Source organism: Pantherophis guttatus, chromosome 1, assembly GCF_059756535.1.
Source record: "Pantherophis guttatus breed Tessera chromosome 1, ASM5975653v1, whole genome shotgun sequence".
In the NCBI taxonomy this organism is placed as follows: Eukaryota; Metazoa; Chordata; class Lepidosauria; order Squamata; family Colubridae; genus Pantherophis; species Pantherophis guttatus.
In genome coordinates this window covers 341,619,526-341,646,022 of record NC_142063.1, presented here as the reverse complement: position 1 = coordinate 341,646,022, position 26,497 = coordinate 341,619,526, and the positions used below count along the sequence as shown (strand labels likewise).

The window sequence follows — 26,497 nt, the reverse complement described above, 5'->3', positions numbered from 1 at the left end:
ACTATCTAACGCTGTTTGAAGTTTGAAATAATGGAGCTTTCTACATCAATCCAGCCACCGGCGAATTTACAGGCGATTCCCCAACTGACAATCATTATACGGGTAGTGCTCAACATACAACCGAAATTGAGCCCCAAAATTTCTGTCGCTAAGTGAGATAGTTGTTAAGTGAGTTTTGCCCCATTTTACGACCTTTCTTGCCACAGCTGTTAAGCGAGTCACTGTAGTTGTTAAGTTAGTAACACGGTTGCTAACTCAACCTGGCTTCCCCATTGACTTTGCTTGCTTGTCAGAAGGTCGTAAAAAGTGATCACATGACCCCGGGACACTGCAACCGTCATAAATATGAGTCAGTTGGCAAGCATTCAAATGTTGATCATATGGCCATGGGGATGCTGCAATGGTCATAAGTCACTTTTTTCAGTGCTGTTGTAACTTTGAATGGTCACTAAATGAAGTGTTGTAAGTTGAAGGCTGAAAAAATGACTTACAGCCGTTCCTCGCACTTATTTTATTTATTTATTTATTTACAAATATTTATATTCCGCCCTTCTCCCAAAGGACTCAGGGCGGCGAACACAAGTTAAAAAACATACAATAATAAAGGAAAATCCTAATTAAAACCAATTAAAACAGAGACAAATAAATCATAAAACCCAAGAATCAGAATCAACCCATTTGTTGAAACAGCCACGTCTTTAGGCCTCGATGGAAAGAGCGGAGATCAGGCGCCGTCCGAAGCTCGGTGGGTAACTCATTCCAGAGGGCAGGAGCACCCACAGAGAACGCTCTACCCCTGGATGTCGCCAGCTGACATTGTCTGGTTGACGGTACCCTGAGGAGGACAGCCCTGTGTGAGTGGACAGGACGGTGGGAGGTGGGTAGGAGATGGAAATACCCTGGATCTAAGCCATGTAGGGCTTTAAAGGTAAGTACCAGCACCTTGAAGTGGATCCGGAGGACCACTGGTAACCATGCACCTCACGTAGGAGAGGTGTTACACAGGAGTAACCAGGAGCTCCCCTAACAACCCGCGCGGCTGCATTCTGGACCAGCTGGAGCCTCCCGGTGCACCTCAAGGGCAGCCCCAAGTAGAGGGAGTTGCAGTAATCCAAGCGAGAAGTAACCAGGGCTTGAATGACCATGCGAAGGGCATCTCAGTCTAGGAAAGGGCGCAACTGGCGCACCAGGTCAACCTGCGCGAAAGCCCCCCTGGTCACGGCCATCAGATGGTTTTCCAGAGACAGCCGGGAATCCAGGAGGACACCTAAGTTGCGGGCCCTTTCAACGGGAGCAAGTATCTCCCCCCCCCATCAAAAGTGATGGGACCTCTAGAACACGAGATGCCGGCATCCACAGCCACTCAGTCTTGGAGGGGTTGAGTCTGAGCCTGTTCCTACCCATCCAGGCCCGTACCGCCTCCAGGCATCGGGACATTACGGAAAGGGCATCCCCGGGGTGGTCCGGGGTGGAGATGTATAACTGAGTATCATCAGCATATTGATGATACCTCACCCCAAAACTACGAATGATCTCACCCAGTGGCTTCATATAGATGTTAAAGAGTAGGGGGGAGAGAACCGACCCCTGAGGCACTCCACAGGTTAGGGGCCTCAGGGTGGACCTCTGCCCCCCCGCCCATACAAACTGTGAGCGACCTGAGAGGTAGGAGAAGAACCACTGTAGGACAGTGCCTCCTACCCCCAACCCCCCAAATCGCTGCAGTAAGATACCATGGTCGATGGTATCAAAAGCCGCTGAGAGGTCAAGTAGGACCAGGATGGAGGAACAACCTCCATCCCGGGCCCACCAGAGATCATTCACCAGAGCGACCAATGCTGTTTCCGTGCTGTGCCCACGCCGGAACCCTGATTGGTACGGGTCTAGGAAATCCGTTTCCTCCAGGAACTGTGGGAGCTGTTGTGCCACCACGGACTCAACAACTTTCGCTATAAAGTGAAGGTTGGAGACAGGCCGATAATTATTAAGTGAGTCTGGATCCAGGGCAGGCTTCTTGAGGAGGGGTCGAACCACCGCCTCCTTAAGAGAGGCGGGGACGACCCCTTCCCTTAAAGAAGTGTTGACAATTGCCTGGATCCAGTCTCCAGTCACTTCTCGGGCAGCCGAAATAAGCCAGGAGGGACACGGATCCAACAAACACGTGGAGGCACCCAGTCTACCCACCATCCTGTCCACTTCATCAACGGAAAGTTCCTCGCACTTATGACCATCACCACATCCCCGCAGTTACATAATCAGAATTTAGGTACATGTATTTACGACGGGGTCATCATGTGATCGCCATTTGCGGCCTTCCCAGCCAGCTTCCGACAAGCCAAGTCAATGGGGAAGCTGGATTCTCTTAATGACCATGATTCACTTAACAACGGCGGTGATTTGCTTAACAACTGTGGCAAAAAAAAAAAGTTCGTAAAATCGAGCGTGGCTCACTTAACCACCACTTTGTTTACCAAGAGAAATTCTGGTCCCAATTGTAGTTGTAAGCAGGGGTGGGCTTCAAAAATTTTAGCAAGGGGTTCTGTGCCTGGTTGCTGGGTGGGCGTGGCCATGGTGGGCGTGGCCTAGTTGGCCTCCTGCACCACGGCGGGGGGGCATTTTTGCCCTCCCCGGGCTCCAGAGGCTTTCCTTGAGCCTCCAGGAGGACGAAAACAGCCTCCCCAGGCTCCGGAGACCCCCTTTTCCAGCCTCCCCGAACTTCCAGTAGGCCCGTTTTTCGCCCTCCCCGAACCTCCCTGCACTTACCTGCATCCAAAATGGGCTGTGTGGGGACACCAGAGAGGGGAGGAGAGGGGTGGGCGGGGCCAGCCAGGAGTGGGATTTGGGGGTTCTCTGAACTGCACAGAATCTTAGCTAGAGGTTCTCCCGAACACCTGATATCAGCATTCTGATGCTGCCATAAAAAGACGAGGCTTGACTTTTCACCTACTTATTTTCTCTGTAGATAATATCCCCTAGGAGATGGGATGGGAGGGGGGAACATTCCTGTGGGGTGAGGTCAGAAGCTGGGGAGACTGACTTGGAAGATGGCCAATGAGAAGATGAGAATTGGGGAACGGAAAGGGAAGGGTTTGGGGGTCAGAGGGTTAGTATCGGCTACGACGAAGTCGGGGCCACATCTGTCGTACTCAATAAATGGAATATTTCAGCAAAGATCAATTGTTTGGGAGTGCAATTTATTTGCGATGACATCGAAACCTGACACCTGCGAGCCCCCAGCAGCCCACCCCGGTTGTAAGACGAGGACTGCCTGCGTTTTGTTGGTAAAGATGTAGTTCGGTTCCTCCTGTACTTTCAATATAAAAATGAGCTGATAGACTTCCTACATGCTTTATAGTGGGAAACCCTTTTTAACTTCCACCCTTAAATATGGAGGAAGCCTGCCACAAATTTGCAGAAGCCAAAGCAAATATTTCTTTTATAGAGAGGCGGTTATCATCAACGGGGAGACCTTGAGCCTGAAGCCAGCTGGGCAACCTTGAGCCAATCTCTCCCTCTTTCACCCCTAGGAAGATGGGTGCACGGCTTCTGAAAACCTTGCCCAGAAAACAGCCGGGACTAGTCCAGGCAACACTTAACTCAAAGGCATAAATAAAAAAAAAAGCCCACACCCCATGCTGTACCAGTGAGACCTGTTCTCTGTTTACAAAACTTTGCATGCAATTTCCAATCTTGATCTTGATTTGTGGAGATGTGCAAAGGAGATAATTCGTCTCTGTTTTCTCCTCAAAAATGAACCCATCCTACTATTCTGGAAGTGATTAATATATTTTCATAACTATACCTTCCAGAAGTGAATGTGGTTTGTGAAGTATCCCAATCATTCCCTTGGGATCCACGTGTGAAAATGGTCAGGACCACAGGTGAAATTCCAGTTCACCTATTTTATTGCTCTTGCCTATACAGGTAGTACTAGGGACGCGCTGGCTCAGTGGCTAAGACGCTGAGCTTGTCGATCGAAAGGTCGGCAGTTCAGCAGTTCGAATCCCTAGTGCTGCGTAATGGGGTGAGCTCCCGTTACTTCTGCCAACCTAGCAGTTCTAAAGCACATAAAAAAAGCAAGTAGAAAAATAGGGGCCATCTTTGGTGGGAAGGGAACAGCATTCCGTGCGCCTTTGGCGTTTAGTCATTTATTTATTTTATTTTATTTTATTATTTTATTTTATTTTATTTTATTGTTTTATTTTATTTTATTTTATTATTTTATTTTATTTCATTTTTTATTTCATTTTATTTTATTATTTTATTTTATTTTATTATTATTTTATTTTATTTTATTTTATTTTATTTTATTTTATTTTATTTTATTTTATTATTTTATTTTATTTTATTTTATTTTATTTTATTTTATTTTATTTTATTTTATTTTATTTTATTTTATTTTATTTTATTATTTTATTTTATTTTATTTTATTTTATTTGTATGCCGCCCTATCTCCAAAGGACTCAGGGCAGCTCACAACAATTAAAATCAACCAGATAAAAACATATTAAAATACAATTAAAATTCATTAAAATAATCAAACCCCATCAGTCCAGGCTAGGTGATTTAAACAGCCAAATCTTTAGTTCCCGGTGGAAAGTGCGAAAGTGCCAGCCACATGACCACGGAGACATCATCAGACAGCGCTGGCTCTTCGGCTTTGAAATGGAAATGAGCACCGCCCCTAGAGTCAGGAACGACTAGCACATATGTGCAAGAGGAACCTTTACCTTTATACAAGTGGTCTTCGACGTACGACCACAACTCAGCCCGAAATTTATGTTGCTAAGCGAGAGAGTTGTTAAGTGAGCTTTGCCCCCATTTTATCCCCTTTCTTGCCACAGTTGCTAAGTGAATCGCTGCACTTGTTAAGCTAGTAACATGGTTGTTAAGTGAAACTGGCTTCTTCGTTGACTTGGCTGGTCAGAAGGTCACAAAAGGGGATTGCATGATCCCAGGACACGGCAACTTGTCCTAAATATGAGTCAGTTGCTAGGTGTCTGGATTTTTATCACGTAACCATAGGGATGCCGCAACAGTCCTGTGAAAAAAAGGCATAAGTCACATACGTGCCATTGTAACTCCGAACAGTCACTAAATCAGGGATGTCAGACTCGATTTCATTGAAGCCCGCATTAGTGTTGTGGTTGACTTCAGGGAGCCGGAGTGGGTGTGGCCAGCTGAACGTCATTCATGTTGAGGGCGCCTGTGGTGGCCCTGAGTACTCTGCCAAAGAAAACGGGCTCCCGAGCTCCGTTTTTGGCTGTGACGGCCTCCTGCAATCCTCTGCCAGTGAAAATGGAGCTTGGGAGGGCCGCATAGCTTGGGAGGGCCGCATGTGGCCCTCCGAAACTCCCTTTTCACTGGTAGAGGCACCACGGACCAGTCCTTTGCTGTTTCTAGGGCCGCCCGATGGGCCAGATCTAAGCACTCTGCAGGCCGGATCTGACCCCTGGGCCTTGAGTTTGACATCCCTGCACTCAATGAACTGTTGTAAGTCAAGGACTATCTGTACATGGGAATCTGGTCAATTAACAGCACTAAGAGCGCTAGAGAAGAGTTAACAGAATTCAAGAGAGGTTAGACTTAGTCTAAGACCATAAAGGAGCCTTGGTAGTACAGTGGTTTAAAGCACCCTGTTATTAAGAACAGCTGCCTGCAATTACTGCAGGTTCGAATCTCGCCAAGGCTCAAGGTTGACTCAGCCTTCCATCCTCTCTAAGGTAGGTAAATTGAGGACCCAGTTTGCGGGGGCAATAAGCTGACTTTGTATAAATATACAAAAGGATGAAGGCTATTGCTTAGCACATTGTAAGCCGCCCTGAGTCTCCGGAGAAGGGCGGCATATAAATCAAATTATATACTAAAAAAAAAAATTGTGGGAACTGTGGCGAGATCCGGCCGTGAATGGTGTGAATGAGTTTTAACGTTTTTAATGTTTTTAATTCTTAAATGTTTTTTATAATGATTTTAAATGCATTGTGAGCTGCCCTGAGTCTTCAGAGAAGGGCGGCATACAAATTGAATAAATAAATAAATAACTTAATGATTCCAGGCTGATTCTTCTCTTGACTCCGCCCTCCAGGCTCTACCTCTTCTTCTCCTGCAATATAGAAATTTTGTGCTTTGCATTTCCCACTTTCAGTTACCAGCACGCAGTTGCATCCTGTATAATGTAGCTATTTCCAAGTATAAGTAGGACAGAGGATCCTGGGGGGAAATTGCTGAGCCTTTGATTATAGAGAAGATAATTCCATCACCAGAGATTAATTTATACCCTGCAAAATTGATAACCAAACCTGCAAAGCTGTTGCTTTTTAAAGAACGCAAATTCAGTTGCTAATTTGTTACGGAATTTGGGATGCAGGGACTACTAATCTCCTTAGCTACTACAAAGGAGCTCAAGATCAAACTGGAAGGGCCCCGAGGGAAAGCTTTTCTTTAATATTTCAAGTTCAGATGGAGTTCAGATAAGCGCCTGCAAAAATACCTTTTCCCACCCATTGTTGTTTCTGCCTTGTTTTCCTCTGGTAGTGTTGCATCTTATATTAAATTGTTGGAAGAAATGTCCATCCGGGTTCAGTTCCAAGTGGGGAAAGAGACACTGGATTCGTGGAAGTTCCTTGGAAAGGAGGTTTATTGATGAACAGGATCACATGGCTTGAGATCCTGGGCAAAAAAGGGCAGAGATGCTGAGAGTGCCTAGGTTTTATGCCCTCTGTTGAGCTTTTGAATTTGAGCTTGTGTTCTGATTGGTTGTCGGACTCCCATGGGACCATGCAGGGGTAACTTTGTAGGTTGTCTGTGTCCCAGGCTTGGTTGACTTTTGCTGGGTGATGATGTAATGAAAGGGCTTTGGGCAATTCCTACTATGGCTGCTCTGCCTGAAGGAGGTAGATCTTTGTTATATAGAATAGACTGGCCGAGGCTTTAATGGCCCATTGACAAAGGTGGGGAGGGGGGGGCCTGAGTTTCTGCCTCCCTTTTAGGGGAAATATTCTACCCTTTTAATATTTCCTTAAATATCTCATTTTCCTAGGAGCGGGGTGGGTGCTAACTTCTTACAAAGCCGTGGCTTGTTTAGCTGCTTGCTTATTGACCAAACTCCAGTCTGAATTTGCCCATTGAACCATTGAACCAGGGGTGAAATGCTCCCGGTTCGGACCGGATCGCCTGATCCGGTAGCGATGGCGGTGGGTGGTTCGGAGAACCGGTTGCAAAAATCCCTGCACACACCGCCCCTATGCCCAGCTGAGCCACACAATCATCAGAGGATTTTTTTTTACTTTTAAAAGCATTTTTTCTACAACCTCTTCAGCCAAAAAAATGCTTTTAAAAGTTAAAAAAAAAAGCCTCTGATGATCACGCGGCTCAGCTGGGTTCTTCAAAGGCTTTTAAAAGAAAAAAACCCTTTTTTTTCTTTTAAATGCCTCTGACGATCCCAGCTGAGTTGCCTGATTGTCAGAGGCATTTTAAAGAAAAAAAAGCCTCTGCCAATCAGGCAACTCAGCTGGGATCATCAGAGCCTTTTGAAAGCATTTTTTTACAGCCTTTTCGCCGAAGAGATTGTAGAAAAAATGGTTTTAAAAGTAAAATAAAAAAAATTGGCCACGCCCACCCAGTCACATTACCCCACCACCACCAAGCCACACCCACAGAACCGGTAGTAACAAATTTTAGATTTCACCACTGCATTTTGAACCCCACGGATTTCCACATCCGAATAGCTTGGGAGTTCGTTTGGCCCGCTAAGCACACTTTAAACCACATTTTAGTCGCGTGCAGTACATAAAGCAAACCTCGGAGCACTTGTTTACCGATATTGCAAGTCGTAAATCACGCTGCGCCAAGACCACAGTGGCTGAGCTCGCAAATCACGCTAAGCCAAAACTGATTTAGTCTCACAGGCGAACCGTATCGTCGTGATTTGCAACCCCGAAAACCCAGAAATTATGTTGTTACCACTAGGTCGTCAAAAAGCACCATCAGCCATATTTCAGCAGGTGACTTCTCCAAAGTCCGGGGAGTACTTAACTCCCGTGATTTCCAACTTGACTGTGAACTTGATTTCTAGGCCCTCTTGAACTTGCGGTGAACTTGCTTCGAGTCCTCCCTATCGCATATTTTATTGCCCTGAAAGACTGGATTGTATGTTTTGACCAGAGCGCCAGGGAGACTGAGCTTCATAATTCAATCAGCTTTGCATGTTTTTTTTTTTTTTTTAAATAATCTACGTACTTTTCAGATAGGTGAGTGGCCTTTGGAATCATACTGGAAGTCCTTGACTTCTGCCCGCCACTCCCGTCTCCTTGAGGAAAAGTAAGATAAAAATGAAAAGTGACGTTAGTTGGGACCAATAAAAAGGTTTGTTATTTTCAAACACTTCTCTGAGATGCAGTGGTGAAATCTAAAATTTGTTACTACGGGTTCTGTGGGCGTGGCTTGGTGGGGGTGGGGGTAATGTGACTGGGTGGGCGTGGCCATTTTTTTTTTACTTTTAAAAGCATTTTTTTCTACAACCTCTTCAACGAAGAGGTTGTAAAAAAAATGCTTTCAAAACGCTCTGATGATCCCAGCTGAGTTGCCTGATGGCAGAGGCTTTTTTTCTTTTAAATGCCTCTGACGATCAAGCAACTCAGCTTGGATCTTCAGAGGCATTTAAAAGAAGAAAAGAGTTTTTTTCTTTTAAAAGCTTTTGATGATCCCACCTGAGCCGTGCAATCATCAGAGGGTTTTTTTTTTTTTACTTTTAAAAGCATTTTTTCAGCCGAAGAGGTTGTAGAAAAAAATGCTTTTAAAAGTAAAAAAAAAAGCCACTGATGATTGTGTGGCTCAGCTGGGCATGGGGGGGGGGGCAGGGATTTTTGGTACCGGTTCTCCAAACCACCTGCCTCCATCGCTACCGGATTGAGCGATCTGGTCCGAACCGGGAGCATTTCACCCCTGCTGATATGTCTATGGAGATTCTCAGTCATTCAAGTCACGGTTGTCCCAAAAGTGCTTTTTTTCAGGAGGCAACTTGGTTTTTCTTTGAAGACGTTTCGCTTCTCATCCAGGAAGCTTCTTCAGCTCTGACTGAATGGTGGGGAATGGAAGGAGTTATATTCTTTGCAGATAGCTGGTCATTTGCATTCTTTTAGAGAGTCGTTGAGGCCACCTGGAGGTTTATCTGTGTCTTCAGGATCACCTGAGTAGGGGTGTGCTATCATTTGCACTATTTGATAACCCTGAGGACACAGACAAGGAAGAGAAGCAACTTAGAACTAAGGAGAAATTTCCTGACAGTCAGAACAATTAATCAGTGGAACAACTTGCCTCCAGAAGTTGTGAATGCTCCAACACTGGAAGTTTTTAAGAATAGATTGGACAACTTTTGTCTGAAATGGTATAGGGTTATGTTAGAAGAAATCTCCTTCTGGGTTCAGCTCCAAGTGGGGAAAAAGACACTGGAAACATGGAGACTGCTTGGAAAGATGGTTTAATGATGGACAGGTTCACATGGTTTGAGTTCCTGAACAGAAAAGGGCCGAGATGCTGAACATGCCTTGGTTTTATGCACTCTCTGTGTTTTGAACTTCCTGGAGCGCAGGAAGAGTATCCTGATTGGTTGTCAGACTCTCAGGGGGTGGGGATCTTAGCTAGCCTTGCTGGCTGAAGTAATCTTCCCAGGTGCCATGTGGTGAGTTTCTGTTGCTAGATGGGTCCTATTGTGTTGCAGATGATAGTCCATTGACAAAGATTGAGTTTTTGCCTCTAGCCCATTAACAAAGGGTGGGGCAGGAACATGGGAGCTGCTTCTTCTTTAAAACATGCTTCTCCATTTCTCATCCAGGGAAACATAATATTCTGCCTTTTTAATATTTCCCAAAATATTTCATTCCTCTAGGAAAGGGGTGGGGTGCTAACTTCTTACAGTTTCCTGCCTGAGGAGGGGATAGGACTAGAAGACCTCCAAGGTCCCTTCCAACTCTGTTATTCTAAAATTCTAAATTCTGAACATATGATTCACTTAACTGCAGTGATTTACTTAATAGCTGTGGCAAGAAAGGTCGTAAAATGGGGCAAATTCATTTAACAAATGTTTCCCTTAGCTACAGAAATGTTGGGCCCAATTGTGATCATACGTTGAGGACTACCTGTATAACCTGCAACCAAGTCTTGTAGTGCAGTTTTATTTGAAGGACAGGACAGGACAGGACAGGACAGGACAGAGCTGGAAGGGACCTTGGAGGTCTTCTAGTCCAGCCTCCTGTTCAAACAGGACACCCTATACCATTCCAGACAAGTGGCTGTCCAGTCTCTTCTTAAAAACTTCCAGTGATGAAGCACCCACAACTTCTGAAGGCGAGCTGTTCCACTGGTTAAATGTCCTCAGGACGTTTCTCCTTAATTGCAGGTTGCTTTTCTCTTTGATTAGTGTAGGAAGAAATATCCTTCTGGGTTCAGTTCCAAGTGGGGAAAAAGACACTGGAAACATGGAGACTGCTTGGAAAGATGGTTTAATGGTGGACAGGATTCACATGGGTTGAGTTCCTGAACAGAAAAGGGCCGAGATGCTGCAAGTCCCCGGGTTTTATGCCCTCTCTGAGCTTTGAACTTCCTGGGGCACAGGAAGAGTATCCTGATTGGTTGTCAGACTCCCAGGGGATGGGGGTCTTAGCTAGGCTTGCTGGCTGATGTAATCTTCCCAGGTGCCATGTGGGGAGTTTCTGTTGCTAGATGGGTCCCATCGTGTTAGTTTCTGTTGCTAGATGGGTCCTATTGTGTTGCAGATGATAGTCCTTTGACAAAGGATTGGATTTCTGCCTCTGGCCCATTGACAAAAGTGGGGGGGAGGCAGGAAGGCGGGAGCTGCTTTGTCTTTAAAACATGCTTCTCCATTTCTCAACCAGGGAAACATAATATTCTGCCTTTTTAATATTTCCTAAAATATTGCATTCTTCTAGGAAAGGGGTGGGTGCTAACTTCCTACATTAGTTTCCAAAGTCTTGCCTTCTGGTGCTTTGGAGAATAATTTGACCCCGTCTTCTTTGCGGCAGCCCCTCAAATATTGGAATACTGCTATCATGTCACCCCTAATTCTTCCTTTCTCTAAACTAGCCAAACCCAAATCCTGCAGCCTTTCTTCATACGTTTTAGTCCCCAGGCCTTTGATCATCTTGTCTGAATGTTTTCCAAAATCTCAACATCTGTTTTGTAATGTGGTGACGAAAATGGGTTGCAGTATTCCAGGTGTGACCTTACTAGGGTTTTATAAAGCGGTACTAATACTTCACGCGATCAAATGCTCCTCTTTGGTCTTTTCTTTTTTCTTTTTGTCAACCTTTCTTGACTATCCTGTTGCTTTCCTCTGTGGTTGACCGGTGTCTGCGTTGGGAATCTAAATTAAGCATTAGTTGAAGAATAGGAGCCTTTCCCTTCAGCATTTCTATCAAATTCTTTGGCTCACACGACTCTCGGCTTCTTTCCAAATTCTAGTATTGGAATAAACCCTTCTTGTTTAAAAAACAAGAACCATGAAAAATCAGATGAAAGAACCAAAAAAAAAAAAAAAATAGCTTTAAAAATTTTATGCACCCATTCTGGGTATATTTGCTATAAATATGTAAATTGGGATGAGATCAAATGGCCTGATGGAATTTCAATAGTAGGCAGAGATGCTGTCAGGGTCCTTGGTGCTCTCTGAATTTGGTTGGGTTTTTTAATAGATGTTTCATTACCAAACTAGTACTGGTAGTCCTCAACGTACGACCACAATGGAGCCCAACATTTCTTTGGTTCAGCAAGACATTTGTTAAGTGAGTTTCGCCCCATTTTATGACGTTTCTGGCCTCTGTTATTAAATGAATCACTGCAACCGTTAAGTTAGTAATGTAATAAGGTTATTAAGTGAATCTGGCTTCCCCCTTTGAATTTAATTTAATAATTTAATTTAATTTAATTTAATTTAATTTAATTTAATTTAATTTAATTTAATTTAATTTAATTTAATTTAATTTAATTTAATTATCACATGACTCCAGGACACTGCAACCGTCATAAATGTGAGTCAGTTGTCAAGCATCCAAATGCAAATCATGAGACCACAGATATGCTGCACTGGTCAAAAGTCATAAGTCATTTTTTTCAGTGCTGTTGTAGCTTTGAACGGTCACTAAGTGAACTGTTGTAAGTCGAGGACTACCTGTACATGCTGGTTACCGAGCACCTGAATTTTTGATCCCTGCAGTTGTTAAGTGAATCACGGGATGCTCTGATGCTTGTAAGTTGAGAACCCATCATAAATCACTTTTTTCAGTACCGTTGTAACTTCAAGTGTTCATTAAACGAATGATTGTACGTTGAGCACTATCAATAGAGGCATGAGCAATAAAATCATCTTAACTAGATTTTGATCCGTAGTCCTTATTCTTCGTCTGACATTAGAAAGTGATGGAGAATAGACCTTTCCTCTTTGCTTTACCATAGGTTGAGCTAGTGATTGTGTTTTCACCAGCGGTTCCCAATCTTTTGGGCACCAGGGACCGGTTCCGTGGTTTTTCCATGGATCAGAAGGGTCGTGGTTTCGGATGCTGCCTGCATCCTGTGGATGGGGCTGTCAGAGTTCCAAGTAATACTCCCATGATAAACAGGACTCTGAGGCAGGTAGATTCCTCAAAGAACTGATTTATTGAAAATATCATATTGGCACAGGCTGGTGAAAACCGACTCTGAATATTCCTGCAGTTTTCACCAAGTTAAAAGCAAAAGTTTCTCCCTTTCCCCAGTCAGTCAGTCACATGGTCCAATCATTGTGTCGTCCGGTTGCCTGGTAACGTCACTCCTCCTCTGTCAGACCACCTGTGGGAATGTCCTTGGTTCCCAAGAAAAAGTATTTAGTTTTGGCTACAAACGCCCTCTATCTCTACTCCCCTCTCCCTAACCCTCAGCTTGTGTGGCAACATTGAAGCTAGAAAATGGCCTTGCTCAAGCCAACTTTAGAGCTGACAGAGGCTTCGCTTGTTTGTGCAATCCGGTTACTGTCATCCCACGGACTGGTGCCGGTTGATGGACCCGGGGTTAGGGACCCCTGATTTACAGAACATACTGCTAACCTATATCTACCGTGTTTTCCCGAAAATAAGACCCTGTCTTATATTTTTTTGAACCCCAAAATAAGTGCTTGGCCTTATTTTCGGGGGAGGTCTTATTATTTTGGGGCACGTGGAGCAAGATGGGGCTCCTCTTGCCATCTTACCTGATTACTACTGCATTACTACTGCAATGCTCTCTACATGCTCTCTACATGGGGCTCCCCTTGGGATGCACCCGGAGGTTGCAGTTGGTCCAGAATGCGGCCGCGCGGGGGATTATGGGAGCGATGGGACATATAACACCTCTCCTGCGCGAGCTGCACTGGCTTCCTGTGGTCTTCCGGGTGCACTTCAAGGTGTTGGTGACCACCTTTAAAGCGCTCCATGGCTTAGGGCTGGGGTATTTGCGAGACCGCCTTCTGCCGCCAATAGCCTCCCACCGACCGGTTCGCTCGCACAGAGAGGGCCTCCTCAGGGTTGCCGTCGGTCAGACAGTGCCGGCTGGCGACCCCCAGGGGGAGAGCCTTCTCTGTGGCAGCACCTGCCCTCTGGAACGACCTACCCCCAGAGATACGCACGATATCAGACCTCCGGATTTTTCGTCGGGCCCTGAAAACACACTTATTCCATCTAGCCGGGCTGGCTTGATCCCATCCTCTCAGTTTTTAATTGAATTCGGTTTTAATTGGGTTGTTTTAAACTTGGGCCAAAATTATTTAATTGTTTTTTAAATTGTTTTTTAAATTTTATATGCTATGTTTTATCTTGGCTGTACACCGCCCTGAGTCCTGCAGGAGAAGGGCGGTATAGAAATAAAATAAAATAAAATAAAATAAAATAAAATAAAATAAAATAAAATAAAATAAAATAAAATAAAATAAAATAAAATAAAATAAAATAAAATAAAATAAAATAAAATAAAATAAAATAAAATAAAATAAAATAAATAAAATAAAATAAAATAAAATAAAATAAAATAATAAAATAAAATAAAATAAAATAAAATAAAATAAAATAAAATAAAATAAATAAACAAACTAACCCTAACCAGAGGAAATGGCGCTTAAATATTTTCGGGGAGAGCTTATTTTGGGGGGGCTTATTTTAGCTCATGCGCTCAAAAGCCTGATTGGGCTTATTATCCGGGGAGTCCTTATTTTTGGGGAAACAGGGTATCTGAACAGTGGTTTATTGAATGAATCTAACTTTTTATTTATTTGAAAGAAAAGGGAGTCAAGCTATTCTCCAAAGCCCCTGGAGGCAGGACAAGAAGCAACGGATGGAAACTAATCAAGGAGAGAAGCAACTTAGAACTAAGGAGCAGTGGGCACACGAGCAGTCACCCCAGTTCAGCTCAGCTGAGCATACGGGCACGCCTCCTGCCGGCCAGCTGGTCTTTGGGTCTCTGCCGTGGGGGGGGGTATGCGGGGGCCCGGGCATGCAAATGCGTAAAGGTGGGAGGCATGCGTGGGGGCCACATGCTCATTGCATTTTGGGGGTTCGGGCACATGTGCTTTGGCCACTCGGTCCGGAAAAGGTTAGCCACCGCTGCTTTAAGTCAAACTCCCTGCTCAAGCAGGAGACTCTATAACAGGGGTGTCAAACTCAATGCCCGGGGGCCGGATCCAAGCTGTGGGGTACTTAGATCTAGCCCCCGGGGCTATCCTGGAAACAGCGAAGGACTGGCCCACAGTGCCTCTGCCAGCAAAAACGGAGCTCGGGAGGGCTGCGGGCGTCCCTCCCGAGCTCTGTTTTTGCTGGCAGAGGGTTGCAGGAGGCCATCGCAGCCGAAACGGAGCTCGGGAACCCATTTTCGCTGGCAGAGCGCTTGGGCAAACTACACGAGTGACATAAAGCTGGCCATGCCCACCTCGCCCCCTCCCCCCCAAACTCAAACACAACCCTGATGCGGCCCTCAATGAAATTGAGTTGGACAGCCCTGCCCTATAACGTTCCAGACAAATGGCTTTTCCTATCTCTTCTTAAAAACTTCCAGAAAGGCAAATGTTGTCCTTTGGCTCCAAAACGAAGATCCATGAAGCAAGTTTTCCTCGATTACCTGCTTCGACTGATGCTCGTCTGTCAAGCGAAGATGCCTTTTCTACTTAATATCTGACATACTTTACCGTACAGCAATTCCAAGAACTGAACCTGGGATCCTCCTTAGAGAAAACAGATGCTCCAGTGCTTAAAACTGCAGCAGTTGTGAATTATTATTGTGTCCATAAATTTGCAGGTGCTTAGTTTATATACTTCATTTCTGTGCACAGAGTTGTGTAGCAGATGCTAAGAATGATATTATAAAGCCCTTGAAATCTAGTACAGCTGTGCATTAGTTCAGGTTCAGTTCCAAAGGGTGCTTTTGAACATGGCAATGGATTGCTTTGTTTTTCTTTTATCTGGATGCCTCTCTTGCCACAGTGACTGACTCAAGGGCGGAAAACGTCATTTAAAATTAAAAACAACAATAGACGTAGCGTAAATGCAACTTAATATTACAAAAAAAAGAAATGGCAGCCAAGAATAAAACCACAAAGCAAACACACCGTAGCCTGAGTCTGCAGCTCTTTAAAGCAGACTCTTAGCTTTTTGGAATCTAATTTTAAGAAGGAGCCTTGGAGGTCTTCTAGTCCAACCAGGGGTGAAAGGCTCCCGGTTCGGACCGGATCGCCCGATCCGGTAGTGATGGCGGGTGGTTCAGAGAACCGGTAGCAAAAATCCCTGCCCCCTCCCTATGCCCAGCTGAACCGCACGATCATCAGAGGCTTTTTTTTTTTTTACTTTTAAAAGCATTTTTTCTACAACCTCTTCCGACAAAAAAATGCTTTTAAAAGTATAAAAAGCCTCTGATGATCACGCGGCTCAGCTGGGGTCCTCACAGGCTTTTCAAAGCATTTTTTTCTGCAACCTCTTGGCTGAAGAGTTGGTTTAAAAAATGCTTTGAAAAGTCTCTGACGATCCCAGCTGAGTTGCCTGATCGGCAGAGGCTTTTCAAAGCATTAGAAAAAATGCTTTGAAAAGTTAAAAAAAAAAAAAAGTTGGCCACGCCCACCCAGTCACATTACCTCCACCACCACCAAGCCACGCCCACAGAACCAGTAGTAACACATTTTACATTTCACTCCTGAGTCCAACCCCTTGCTCAAGCAGAGACCCTACCAGTGATGGCTAATCTTTTTGTTGTTGCGTGCCGAAAGCAGAATGCAATGCAGGCGCCCCCCGTCACCATGTGCCCAGCCTCCCGTGCATGCACGTGTGTCCCCCATGCACCCCCCGCGCATGAGTGCATGACCCCCCTGCCCAACATGCATACGTGCGCGTCTTCTACATGCGCCCTGCGCATGCGCGGCAGAGACCCGGAAATCAGTTGGCTGGTGGGAGGCATGCATGCTGGAGATGAGCTGGGGCAACGGTTTGCGTGCCTGCAGAGAGGGCTCTGTGTGCCACCTGTGGCACGCGTGCCATAGGTTCGCCATCATGGCCGAATACCGTTTCAGACAAATGGCTGTCCAGTCTCTTCTTAAAATCATCCAGTGTTGGAGCACTCACAACTTCTGGAGGCAAGTTGTTCCACTGATTGTTCTCACTCTCAGGAAATTTCTCCTTAAAACCAGGTTACTTCTCTCCTTGATCAGTTTCCATCCATTGTTTCTTGCCTTGCCTTCTGATGCTTTCTGAAAATAAGTTGACCCCTTCTTCTTTGTGGCAACCTCTGAAATACTGGAATACTGCTTTCATGTTCCCCCCCTAGTCCTTCTTTTCTCTAAACTGGCCATACCGAAACCCTGCAACTGTTCTTTGTATGTCTTAGTCTCCAGGCCTTTAATCATCTTAGTTGCTCTTCTTTGCACTTTTTCCAAAGTCTCAACATCTTTTTTGTAATGTGGTGACCAAAACTGGATGCAGTATTCCAGGTGTGGGCTTTACTAAGGATTTATAAAGTGGTACTAATACGGATGCGGTGGGTCAGTGGCTAAGATGCTGAGCTTGTCGATCAAAAGGTTGGCAGTTCAGTGGTTTGAATCCCTAGTGCCGCGTAACGGGGTGAGCTCCCGTTACTTGTCCCAGTTTCTGCCGACCTAGCAGTTCGAAAGCACGTAAAAAATGCAAGTAGAAAAATAGGGACCACCTTTGGTGGGAAGGGAACAGCGTTCCGTGCGCCTTTGGCATTGAGTCATGTCAGCCACCTGACCACGAAGACATCTTCGGACAGCGCTGGCTCTTCGGCTTAGAAACGGAGATGAGCACTGCCCCCTAGAGTCGGGAACGACTGGCACATAGTGCGAGGGGAACCTTTACCTTTACCTTACTAATACGGAAGGAAGATTCTTAGGTCATAGAATCTAGCATCCTAAATCCAGCTCTACAATTGGTGCTTCTTGGAAACACTATTGTATTGTGTTGTGTTGTTTTGTTTTGTTGTTTTGTTTTGTTTTTTATTAATGTTTTATTCCATTTTTCTTATGGCATAAATAACTCAAGGTGGCAAACATAACTCATACTCTTTCCTCCTCCTATTTTACCCACAAGAACCCTATGAGGTGGGTTGGGCTGAGATTGAGTGATTGCCTCAAAGGCACCCAGATGGCTTTCATGCCTAAGACGGCACTAGAACTCAGAGCCTCCTGGCTTCTAACCTGGTTTGATTCTTAGCAGCCCAGCAAAAATAGAATTTACTCATTAGATATTGAAGCTTGTACTATATTCTCAGGGCCTTCATTGCATCAAGGTAGCTCTATATGGTTTATGTGTTTTACTTTCCATTATACATTGCTGAATATTACACTCAGATTCCTACGACTCTTAGCCAAATAAGTTTGGGGAAATATCTAAGTGGTAAAGGACAGGATTAGCTCTGGGGAAAGATAGACGTCATAAGCCGAGGAAGGTGAGACACAGGAGTGGGCTTCAAAAATTTTAGCAAGGGGTTCTCTGTCCGGTTGCTGGGTGAACGTAGTCTAGTCAGCCTCCTGCACCTTGGTGGGGTGGTGGTGTTTTGCCCTCCCCGGGCTCTGGAGGCTTTCCTCGAGCCTCGGGGAGGGCGAAAACCGCCTCCCCAGACTCCGGAGGCCCTCTGGAGGCCGGAAATGGGCCTGTTTCCAGCCTTCCCGAACTTCCGGTAGACCCGTTGTTTGCCCTCCCTGAGCCTCTGTGAGCGCCCTGCACTTACCTACATCCAGAACAGGCCGTGTGGGGACTCCTGGGAGGGGTAGGGTGGGTGGGCGGGGCCAGCCAGCAGTGGGATTTGGGAGTTCTCCGAACTGCACAGAATCTTAGCTAGAGGTTCTCCCGAATCCCTGCGAACCCCCAGCAGCCCACCCCTGGTGAGACACCTTTTCAAGAGACCCTTTGTGAAATTGAGCAGAAGAGATCCGATCGATGTTTCTCCATCTCAGCATGCTTGCTAAGGATTTCTGGGAATTGAAGTCCACACCTTTTAAAATTGCTGAGGTTGATAAACACTGGGCTATAGACGCAAGTACGATTGGACACTACGCAAATAAATAAGAGCTTACCATGCCAAGTTGATTATCACAGGGCAATCCTTTAGCTCTTAATCATGCAGGTTCAGGGCCTCTGCTGCTTCAAGCCCGAACCCGTCCCATAAAACTGGGCAGGCATTGATTTCTTGTGTTAATTCTCAAGGCATTGAAGTGCAGGTGGCAGTCCTTGACTTAACAGCCATTTCACGATCCTTCGAAGTTACAACGGCACTGAAAAAGCTTGACTTTTCACGCTTGTGACTGTTACCGCATCCCCGTGGTCATGCGATCCAAATTGGGATGCTTTTTTTTTTTTTTTTAAATTTGATTTATATGCCGCCCTTCTCCGGAGACTCAGGGCGGCTTACAGTGCGTTAAGCAATAGCCTTCATCCTTTTGTATATTTATACAAAGTCACTTATTGCCCCCACAAACTGGGTCCTCATTTCACCTACCTTAGAAAGGATGGAAGGCTGAGTCAACCTTGAGCCTTGGCGAGATTCGAACCCTGCAGTAATTGCAGGCAGCTGGTCTTAATAACCAGCTTAATAACAGGGTGCCTTAGACCACTGTACTACCAAGGCTTGGCAACAGGCATGTATTTATGACGGTTGCAGTGTCCCGGGGTCATGCGGTAACCTTTTGCAACCATCTGACATGTAAAATCACTTAACTGATTCACTTCACAAGCACATGACTTGGTTTGAACAAGTCAATTTCCCCGTCTTCATTCTTTGCATAACTTCCTAAATCAGGCCAGCTTTGTGGATTTGGGGGGAAAAAAAGGAGGGGAGAGTAGCTGTTTGGAGCAGGGGTCTCCAACCTTGGCAACTTTAAGCCCGGAGGACTTCAACTCCCAGAATTCCCCAGCCAGAATTCTGGGAGTTGAAGTCCGCCAGGCTTAAAGTTATACCAAAGTTGGAGACCCCTGGTTTGGAGAATGCAGCTTAGGGAGAGATTAGGGCTGGACCGTTCTTCCAGGTATGCTCCAGTGCAGTGCAGTACAGGTAGTCCTTGACTTACGGCTACAACTGAGCCCACAATTTCTGTTGTTAAGCAAGATAGTTTTGTTTTTTTTTTTAATTTGATTTATATGTCGCCCTTGTCCGGAGACTCAGGGCGGCTTACAATGCGTTAAGCAATAGCCTTCATTCTTTTGTATATTTATACAAAGTCAGCTTATTGCCCCCACAAACTGGGTCCTCATTTCACCTACCTTAGAAAGGATGGAAGGCTGAGTCAACCTTGAGCCTTGGAGAGATTCGAACCAGCAGAAATTGCAGGCAGCTGTGTTAACAACAGGGTGCACTAAACCACTGTACTATCAAGGCTCTTAAGTGAGTGTTAAGTGTTAAGTGAGTTTTGTCCTATAGTACGCCTTTTCTTGCCACAGTTGTTAAGTGAATCACTGCAATTGTTCAGTTAGCAACACGGTTGTTAACTGAATCTGGCTTCTTCATTGACTCTGCTTGTCAGAAGGCATGTGTATCTCACCTGTGGATGAGTGACCAAGCGTGGCTGCAGGTCACTGATTCTTTCATTAAAGTCTCGGGGTTACAGAACAAGAATCAATTCATTGTTCAAAAAGATAATATTTGTGCTTTCCCAGCAGTTATCCGCTGTTGTAGAATTTAGTTCCTCCCATCCTCCTTTCTCTCTCTCTCTCTCTCTCTCTGTCTTTTTTTTTTTTTCATTTTGAGGCAGGGGGTATAGACCATTTGTAAAGTCTTTATGGCAGTTTTTATTATTGCTGGGATTGCAAGCCGGAAAATGGCCCTAGCAGTATGCATTCCATTAATTATTAAGGACAGTAAATCTTAAGAAGATTAAAAGCTGGCATCTCCCGCAAACAGAGCAGGCATTGTGGGAGAGAGAGAGAGATCTGGTTCTGCCCCATCTCAGTTAAGGGTTTTTTTTTTTAATTGCTTAACATTCTGAAATAGAGATTGGAACTAAAAGTCTTTTCATCTGTGCCAGCACATGGTGGGCTGAAAGAGAAATAATTATTTACAAATCATGTAAGCTGCTGGCATATCAGAATCTAGTTCTAGGTTTTGGCTGTATCTCAAAAGACAAAAAAAATCCTTGTGTTTTTTTTTCTTGTGTGTGTTCAGCTCACAATATATTTATATTTATTATTGGTGCAGAGAGTCAGATTGTTAGCGGTGCAATTGGCCTTCTGGAAAAAAGATCGAATTTATTCCGAAGGCTTCATCTACATCAGGTCCTTGACAGTATTTATAGTTTTATTCATTTTATAATATGACATACAAAAAGAATCCAAAAGCAAATATTAGGAAAATTGGGAAAGGAAAAAAGGAAATGGATAGTGGGGGGAAAGCAAGGGAAAAAGGAAAAAAAGCCATTGACTCCCAACTCCTTCGGTGCAGTAAAATAAGGCATTAAAATCTACCCTTTTTACTTTTTTATAATAATAATAACCACAACAACAATCCTCCTCCTCCTCCTCCTCCTCCTTCTCCTTGTTTAGCTCTTCCTTTTTAATGGTTAGCCTTGTTATGAATCCGAAACAAAAGTTTAATCAGTAAATTAATTTCAAGAGCCCTGGGGAATTCTGGGAGTTGAAGTCCGCACCTCTTAAAAGTTGGCCAGCTTGAGAAGCCTTATCCTTGACGCTTGCTTTTCAAGAGTCCGCTAAATAACGCCAGCTATTTTATTCCTTCCCCAATATTTATGAAGCTTCAATATTTAATTTCATGTAAGAGTCTCATTCTGGGAAGGAGTATATCCCTCATCCAGCTCCATAGCTAACGGCTGTGCAGCTCATTCCCCACTGAAAGGCAATATCACACAGATGCCAGTGAGTTGGAAGAGAAACAGCTGATCGCGTGCTTTAAGTTTAGGAACTAGGCGCAGGCTACATATCATTTTCATAAGTTATGTCTGAGGCTAGACAGTAGCTGCTGGATTTGGGTTTGGCTAGCAGTATTCCAGTATTTGGGGGGGCTACCACAAAGAAGAGGGAGTTAAAATTGTTTTCCAAAGCACCAGAGAGGGCAAGACAAGAAACAATGGATGGAAACTAACTCACTAACTAACAATGGACAGGCTAACTCACTGCTAACTCCAGGAGTTCGATTCTGACCAGCTCAGAATCGACCCAGCTCAGCTGCTGACTCAGCTTTCCATTCTTCCGAGGTTGGTAAAATGAGGACCCAGATTGTTGGGGGCAAGAGGCTTACTTTGTAAATGGCTTACAGAGGGCTGTAAAGTACTGTGAAGGGGTATATAAGCAGTGGTGCGACCGGAAGTTGGCAAACTGGGCTTTTCTGGCCTCTGGAGGACCTCTGGGGCGATGTGGAAGGTCGTTTTTGCCCTCCCCAGATTCCTAGAGAGGCTCTGGAGCCAGGTGAGAGAGAAAAATGGGCCTGCCCCACCACCCTCCCGAGGCCCTCCGGAGGCAGGAAATAGCCTGTTTCACTACTTCTGGTGGGCCCAGAAGGCCGAAAAATCAGCTAGCGGAGCTGAGCTCACGTGCCCACTGATATGACTACGTGTGCCACAGGTTTGCCATCACGGTTATAGGATCTCCTGCTTGAGCAGGGGGCTGGACTAGAAGACCTCTAAGGTCCCTTTCAGCTCTACTCCGATTCTGATTCAAAGGTCTCCACTTGTATCACTTTTTATTTATCTATTAAATTTATATGCCACCGATCGTTAGCAACTCTAGGCGGCATATAAATGAGGTATTAGCATAGTACCATATTTTTCGGAGTATAAGACGCACTGGAGTATAAGACACACCTACCTTTTTGGGTGAGGAAAAGAAGAAAAAGAAATCTCCCTCTGCCTCTGAGCAATTTTGCCTCATTGCAGCAAACAGCAAACACCCTGTTTTACTTTCAGTTTCATTTTCAGCATAGCTTGATTAGCACAAGGAAAAAAAAATCTGCTCCAGCAATTTACCTCTTTGCAGCAAGCAGCAGAGCCCTGCGCAAAACAGCTGAGAGCAAATCATCTGAGAGTCGGGAGGCCAATGGAATCAACTTGTGCTAATTAGGCTGTGCTGAAGCTGAAAGGAGTTGTTTTTTCTTGCTGTTTGCTTGCAAGGAGGTAACTGATGCAAGGCAGAGGCCAAAGGGTGGGGGCCAGTGGGTGGGTGGGACTACATTCGGTGTATAAGACGCACCTAAATTTTCACCCCCTTTTAGAGGGGGAAAAGGTGCGTCTTATACTCCGAAAAATACGGTATTTCTTGCCAAGGATCAATCGCGGGGTGTATGAAACCCACCTGGTTCTACCTTTCTTAGATTTCGTTGTCTCCTCAGAAAACAAAACTGGCCCGAAAAACGGCCTGAAAACGGCCCGGAAAACAGGCCGAAAAATGAGCGGGGGCGGGCCCAGCCAGTGGTGGGATTTGCCGGTTCGCCAAACTGCGCAGAATCTTAACTCCTGGTTCGCTTGAACCGACGCGAACTGGCAGCAACCAGCCTCTCTCTCCTCCCCATCAACCTGAGCCTCACTATGCTTTGTGCTGCTGATAATGGTTGTCAACTATCTTGGTGACAACTCTTATTTCCTTCTGTGAGTAAGCAAGGATAATAACAGTGCACGGCAGCTCAGGAGATGTTTGTTTGGGGGCATTAGCGCTTTATATCCAGGAAAATTGGGGATCTAGAAGAATTCTTTTCTTCTCACGGTTGAGAATTCCCCTGTTTCAGATTCATATCGTAGTGCAAATGAGCAACGTTCCTGTAGAGCTGAGAGAAACACAGTAAATACTTTAGCCGTGAAACTGAAAAATAAGTATTCTGGGGTGGTTTTTTTTTTTTAAAAAAAAAATCTTGTTTTATTCCTCTGTCCATCTACTCGGTTCAAAATTCTGAACGGAGGCAGTTTTTGAAATGCTGAGTTGCAACAGAAGAGAAAGAGAAATCAGGAGAAATTCTTTAGGTGCTGTCAATTAGGCCCATCATATGAAAAAGCATATTGGACTGGAAATGAAAGATTGTGCTGGGAATAAATGAATAGTTCTCAACCTATGACCACAATTGAGACCAGCATTTCTGTTGCTAGGCAAAGCAATTGTTAAGTGAGTCCCATCTGATTTCATGACTTTTTGGCCACGGTTGTTAAGCAAATGACTGCAGTTGTTAAATGAATCATGCCGTCATTAATCTGATGCCTCCCATTGAGTTTGCCAGTTTGGAAGCTGGCTGAGAAAGTCACGAATGGTGATCACATGACCCCAGGATGCTGCAGCTGTCATCAATACATGCCAGTTGCCAAGCACTCAAATCTTGATCATGTGACGGTGGGGATGCTACAACAGTCATAAGTGCAGGGACCGATCTTATATAACTTTTTAAAGTGCTGCTGTAACTTTGAACGGTTGCTAGATGAATCATTGTACGCCGAGGACTACTGTAGCTTATTCTTGCATCTTTTCATTCAGACTTTTGAGGAAGACCTAGCAGTACATTAAAAGGTGGTCAACCTCATAGGTAGAATATGGTCTCTAAGATGGACACGTGCAGGGGTGAAATCTAAAATTCGCTACTATCGGTTCTGTGGGCATGGCTTGGTTGGTGGGGGTAATGTGACTGGGTGGGCATAGCCAACTTTTTTTTTTTTTTTACTTTTAAAAGCTTTTTTTCTACAACCTTAAGAGGATGCAGAAAAAAATGCTTTTAGAAGCCTCTGACGATCAGGCAACTCAGCTGGGATCACCAGACGCTTTTAAAGGCATTTTTTTCCCCCTACAACCTCTTCGGCTGAAGGGGTTGCAGAAAAAAATGCTTTTAGAAGCCTCTGACGATCAGGCAAGTCAGCTGGGATCGCCAGAGGCTTTTAAAGCCTTTTTTTTTTCCTACAACCTCTTCGGCCGAAGGGGTTGCAGAAAAAAATGCTTTGAAAAGCCTCTGACGATCCCAGCTGAGCTGCGCGATCATCAGAGGCCTTGTTTTGTTTTTTTTACTTTTAAAAGCATTTTTTCGGCCAAAGAGGTTGTAGAAAAAAATGCTTTTAAAAGTAAAAAAACCCCAGCCTCTGATGATTGCGCGGCTCAGCTGGGCATGGGGTGTGTGTGTGGGGCGCAGCGATCCGGTCCGAACCGGGAGCATTTCACCCCTGGACAAGTGGTTGAGTTTGCCTTGTGAGACAAGAGGTCTTTGAATCAGTGGTGGGATTCAAATTTTTTTACCAGCGGTTCTATGTGTGTGGCTTGGTGGGCGTGGCATGGCTTGGTGGGCGTGGCTTGGTGGGCATGGCAGGGGAAGGATACTGCAACCCTCTGCAAGCAAAAACGGAGCTCGGGAGGCCCACACGCGGCTCTCCCAAGCTCTGTTTTCACTGGCAGAGGCACCACGGGCAATTCCGCTGTTTCCAGGGCAGCCCCATGCGCCAGATGCAGTCTGTGGGCCTTGAGTTTGACACCCCTGATTTAAGGAGTGCAAAGTGTTCTTATTTAAAGCAAATGTGCCTAATTCCTCTCTCTTTTCTTCTGTTCGATACAGTGACGGATGTAGAGCTAAAACGGCTGAAAGATGCCTTCAAGAGGACCTGCGGACTCTCGTGTTACATGAGCCAACAATGCTTCATTCGGGAAGTTCTCGGAGATGGAGTTCCTCCAAAGGTTGCAGAGGTAATTTCTCTTCCCGCTCTCCATCTCCTACACACACATACACACCAATCCACCCAATGCAGAAATCGGTGTTTTAAAACATTTCAAGTGAACAACACCAAGTGAAGAAGCATTTCACGGAGGAGATATTGGGGTTTGTCTACACAGGGCCAAGACAAGCTCCCCTTCTTTTGATGCTGTTGGGCATTTTTAAGAGTTGAGCAGCTCAAGGACAAAACAGATCCCCTTGCCTTCTTGTACGTAAAAATAATTTGTCATTCACGTTTGCCTGCCAACTGGCAGCCTGGCTGAATTTGAAATATTCATTAAACTTATTTGCCAGGTATGCAGGTTGCAGGTGGCCTCGGATGTTAGTCGAACCAGTAAGTTTCGATCTCTTTCTTTATTCATGTCAGAAGCACTTACATATATAACATTCAATACTGAGTGAATAAAATATACAAAGGTAAAGATTTCCCTGTCAATCTTCTTCAACTCTAGGCATGCCCACCTCTGTTTCTTGGCTGAGGGAGCCAGCATTGTCCGAAGACATTTTCTAAGGTCCTGTGGCCAGCATGCTTATATTCCAAGGTAGATTAGAATAGAATAACAGAGTTGGAAGGGATCTTGGAGGTCTTCTAATCCAACCCTCTGCTTAGGCAGGAAACCCTACACCACTTCAAACAAATGGTTATCCAATGTCATGTACAGGGAACTCTGTTACTTTCCCACTGAAGTGGTACCTGTTAACCTACTCGCATTTGCATGTTTTCAAATTGCTAGGTAGCCAGGAGCTGGAGCAAGTGACGGGAGCTCACCCCGTTGCTCAGAGCTCGGGTCTCGAACCTGGGCTGTCAACTCTCCAGCTGACAAACTCAGCATCTTTAACCCAGTGAGCCATTGTGGCCCCTTCATAGAAACATAGTCCATGTAAAAAGTTTGCAGAATAAATAGTATTAAAACTAAATAACATTTGCTGGGTATCGGGCCACGCTGACAGAGCCGAGGTGGCGCAGTGGTTAGAATGCAGTACTGCAGATTACTTCTGCGGACTGCCTGCAATTTGGCAGTTCGAATCTCACCAGGCTCAAGGTTGGCTCAGCCTTCCATCCTTCCGAGGTGGGTAAAATGAGGAGCCAGATTGTTGGGGGGCAATATGCTGACTCTGTAAACTGCTTAGAGAGAGCTGCAAAGCACTGTGAAGAGGTATATAAGTCTAAGTGCTATTGCTATTTTCTCTTGCCAGCATCAGGTCTTCCTTCACACATGTTGAAGGACATTGTATGCATCATAGTATATGTGAGATACATTGTTCTTCTCTACATTCACACAGAGTGTCTTCTATAGGGCAGCCCCA

The 26,497-nt window shown here is 45.0% G+C and overlaps 1 protein-coding gene across 4 annotated transcripts in view; it reads left to right on the top strand.

The window, feature by feature from the left end:
• USP32 (ubiquitin specific peptidase 32) overlaps window positions 1–26,497 on the top strand; it is a 217,121-nt gene that overhangs the window by 43,245 nt on the left and 147,379 nt on the right. For all 4 annotated transcript variants that reach the window (XM_060693236.2, XM_087889985.1, XM_087889980.1 and 1 more), the window contains exon 2: window positions 25,034–25,161. In XM_060693236.2, the coding sequence (XP_060549219.1) occupies window positions 25,034–25,161 (128 nt within the window). The remainder of the gene's footprint in view (window positions 1–25,033; window positions 25,162–26,497) is intronic.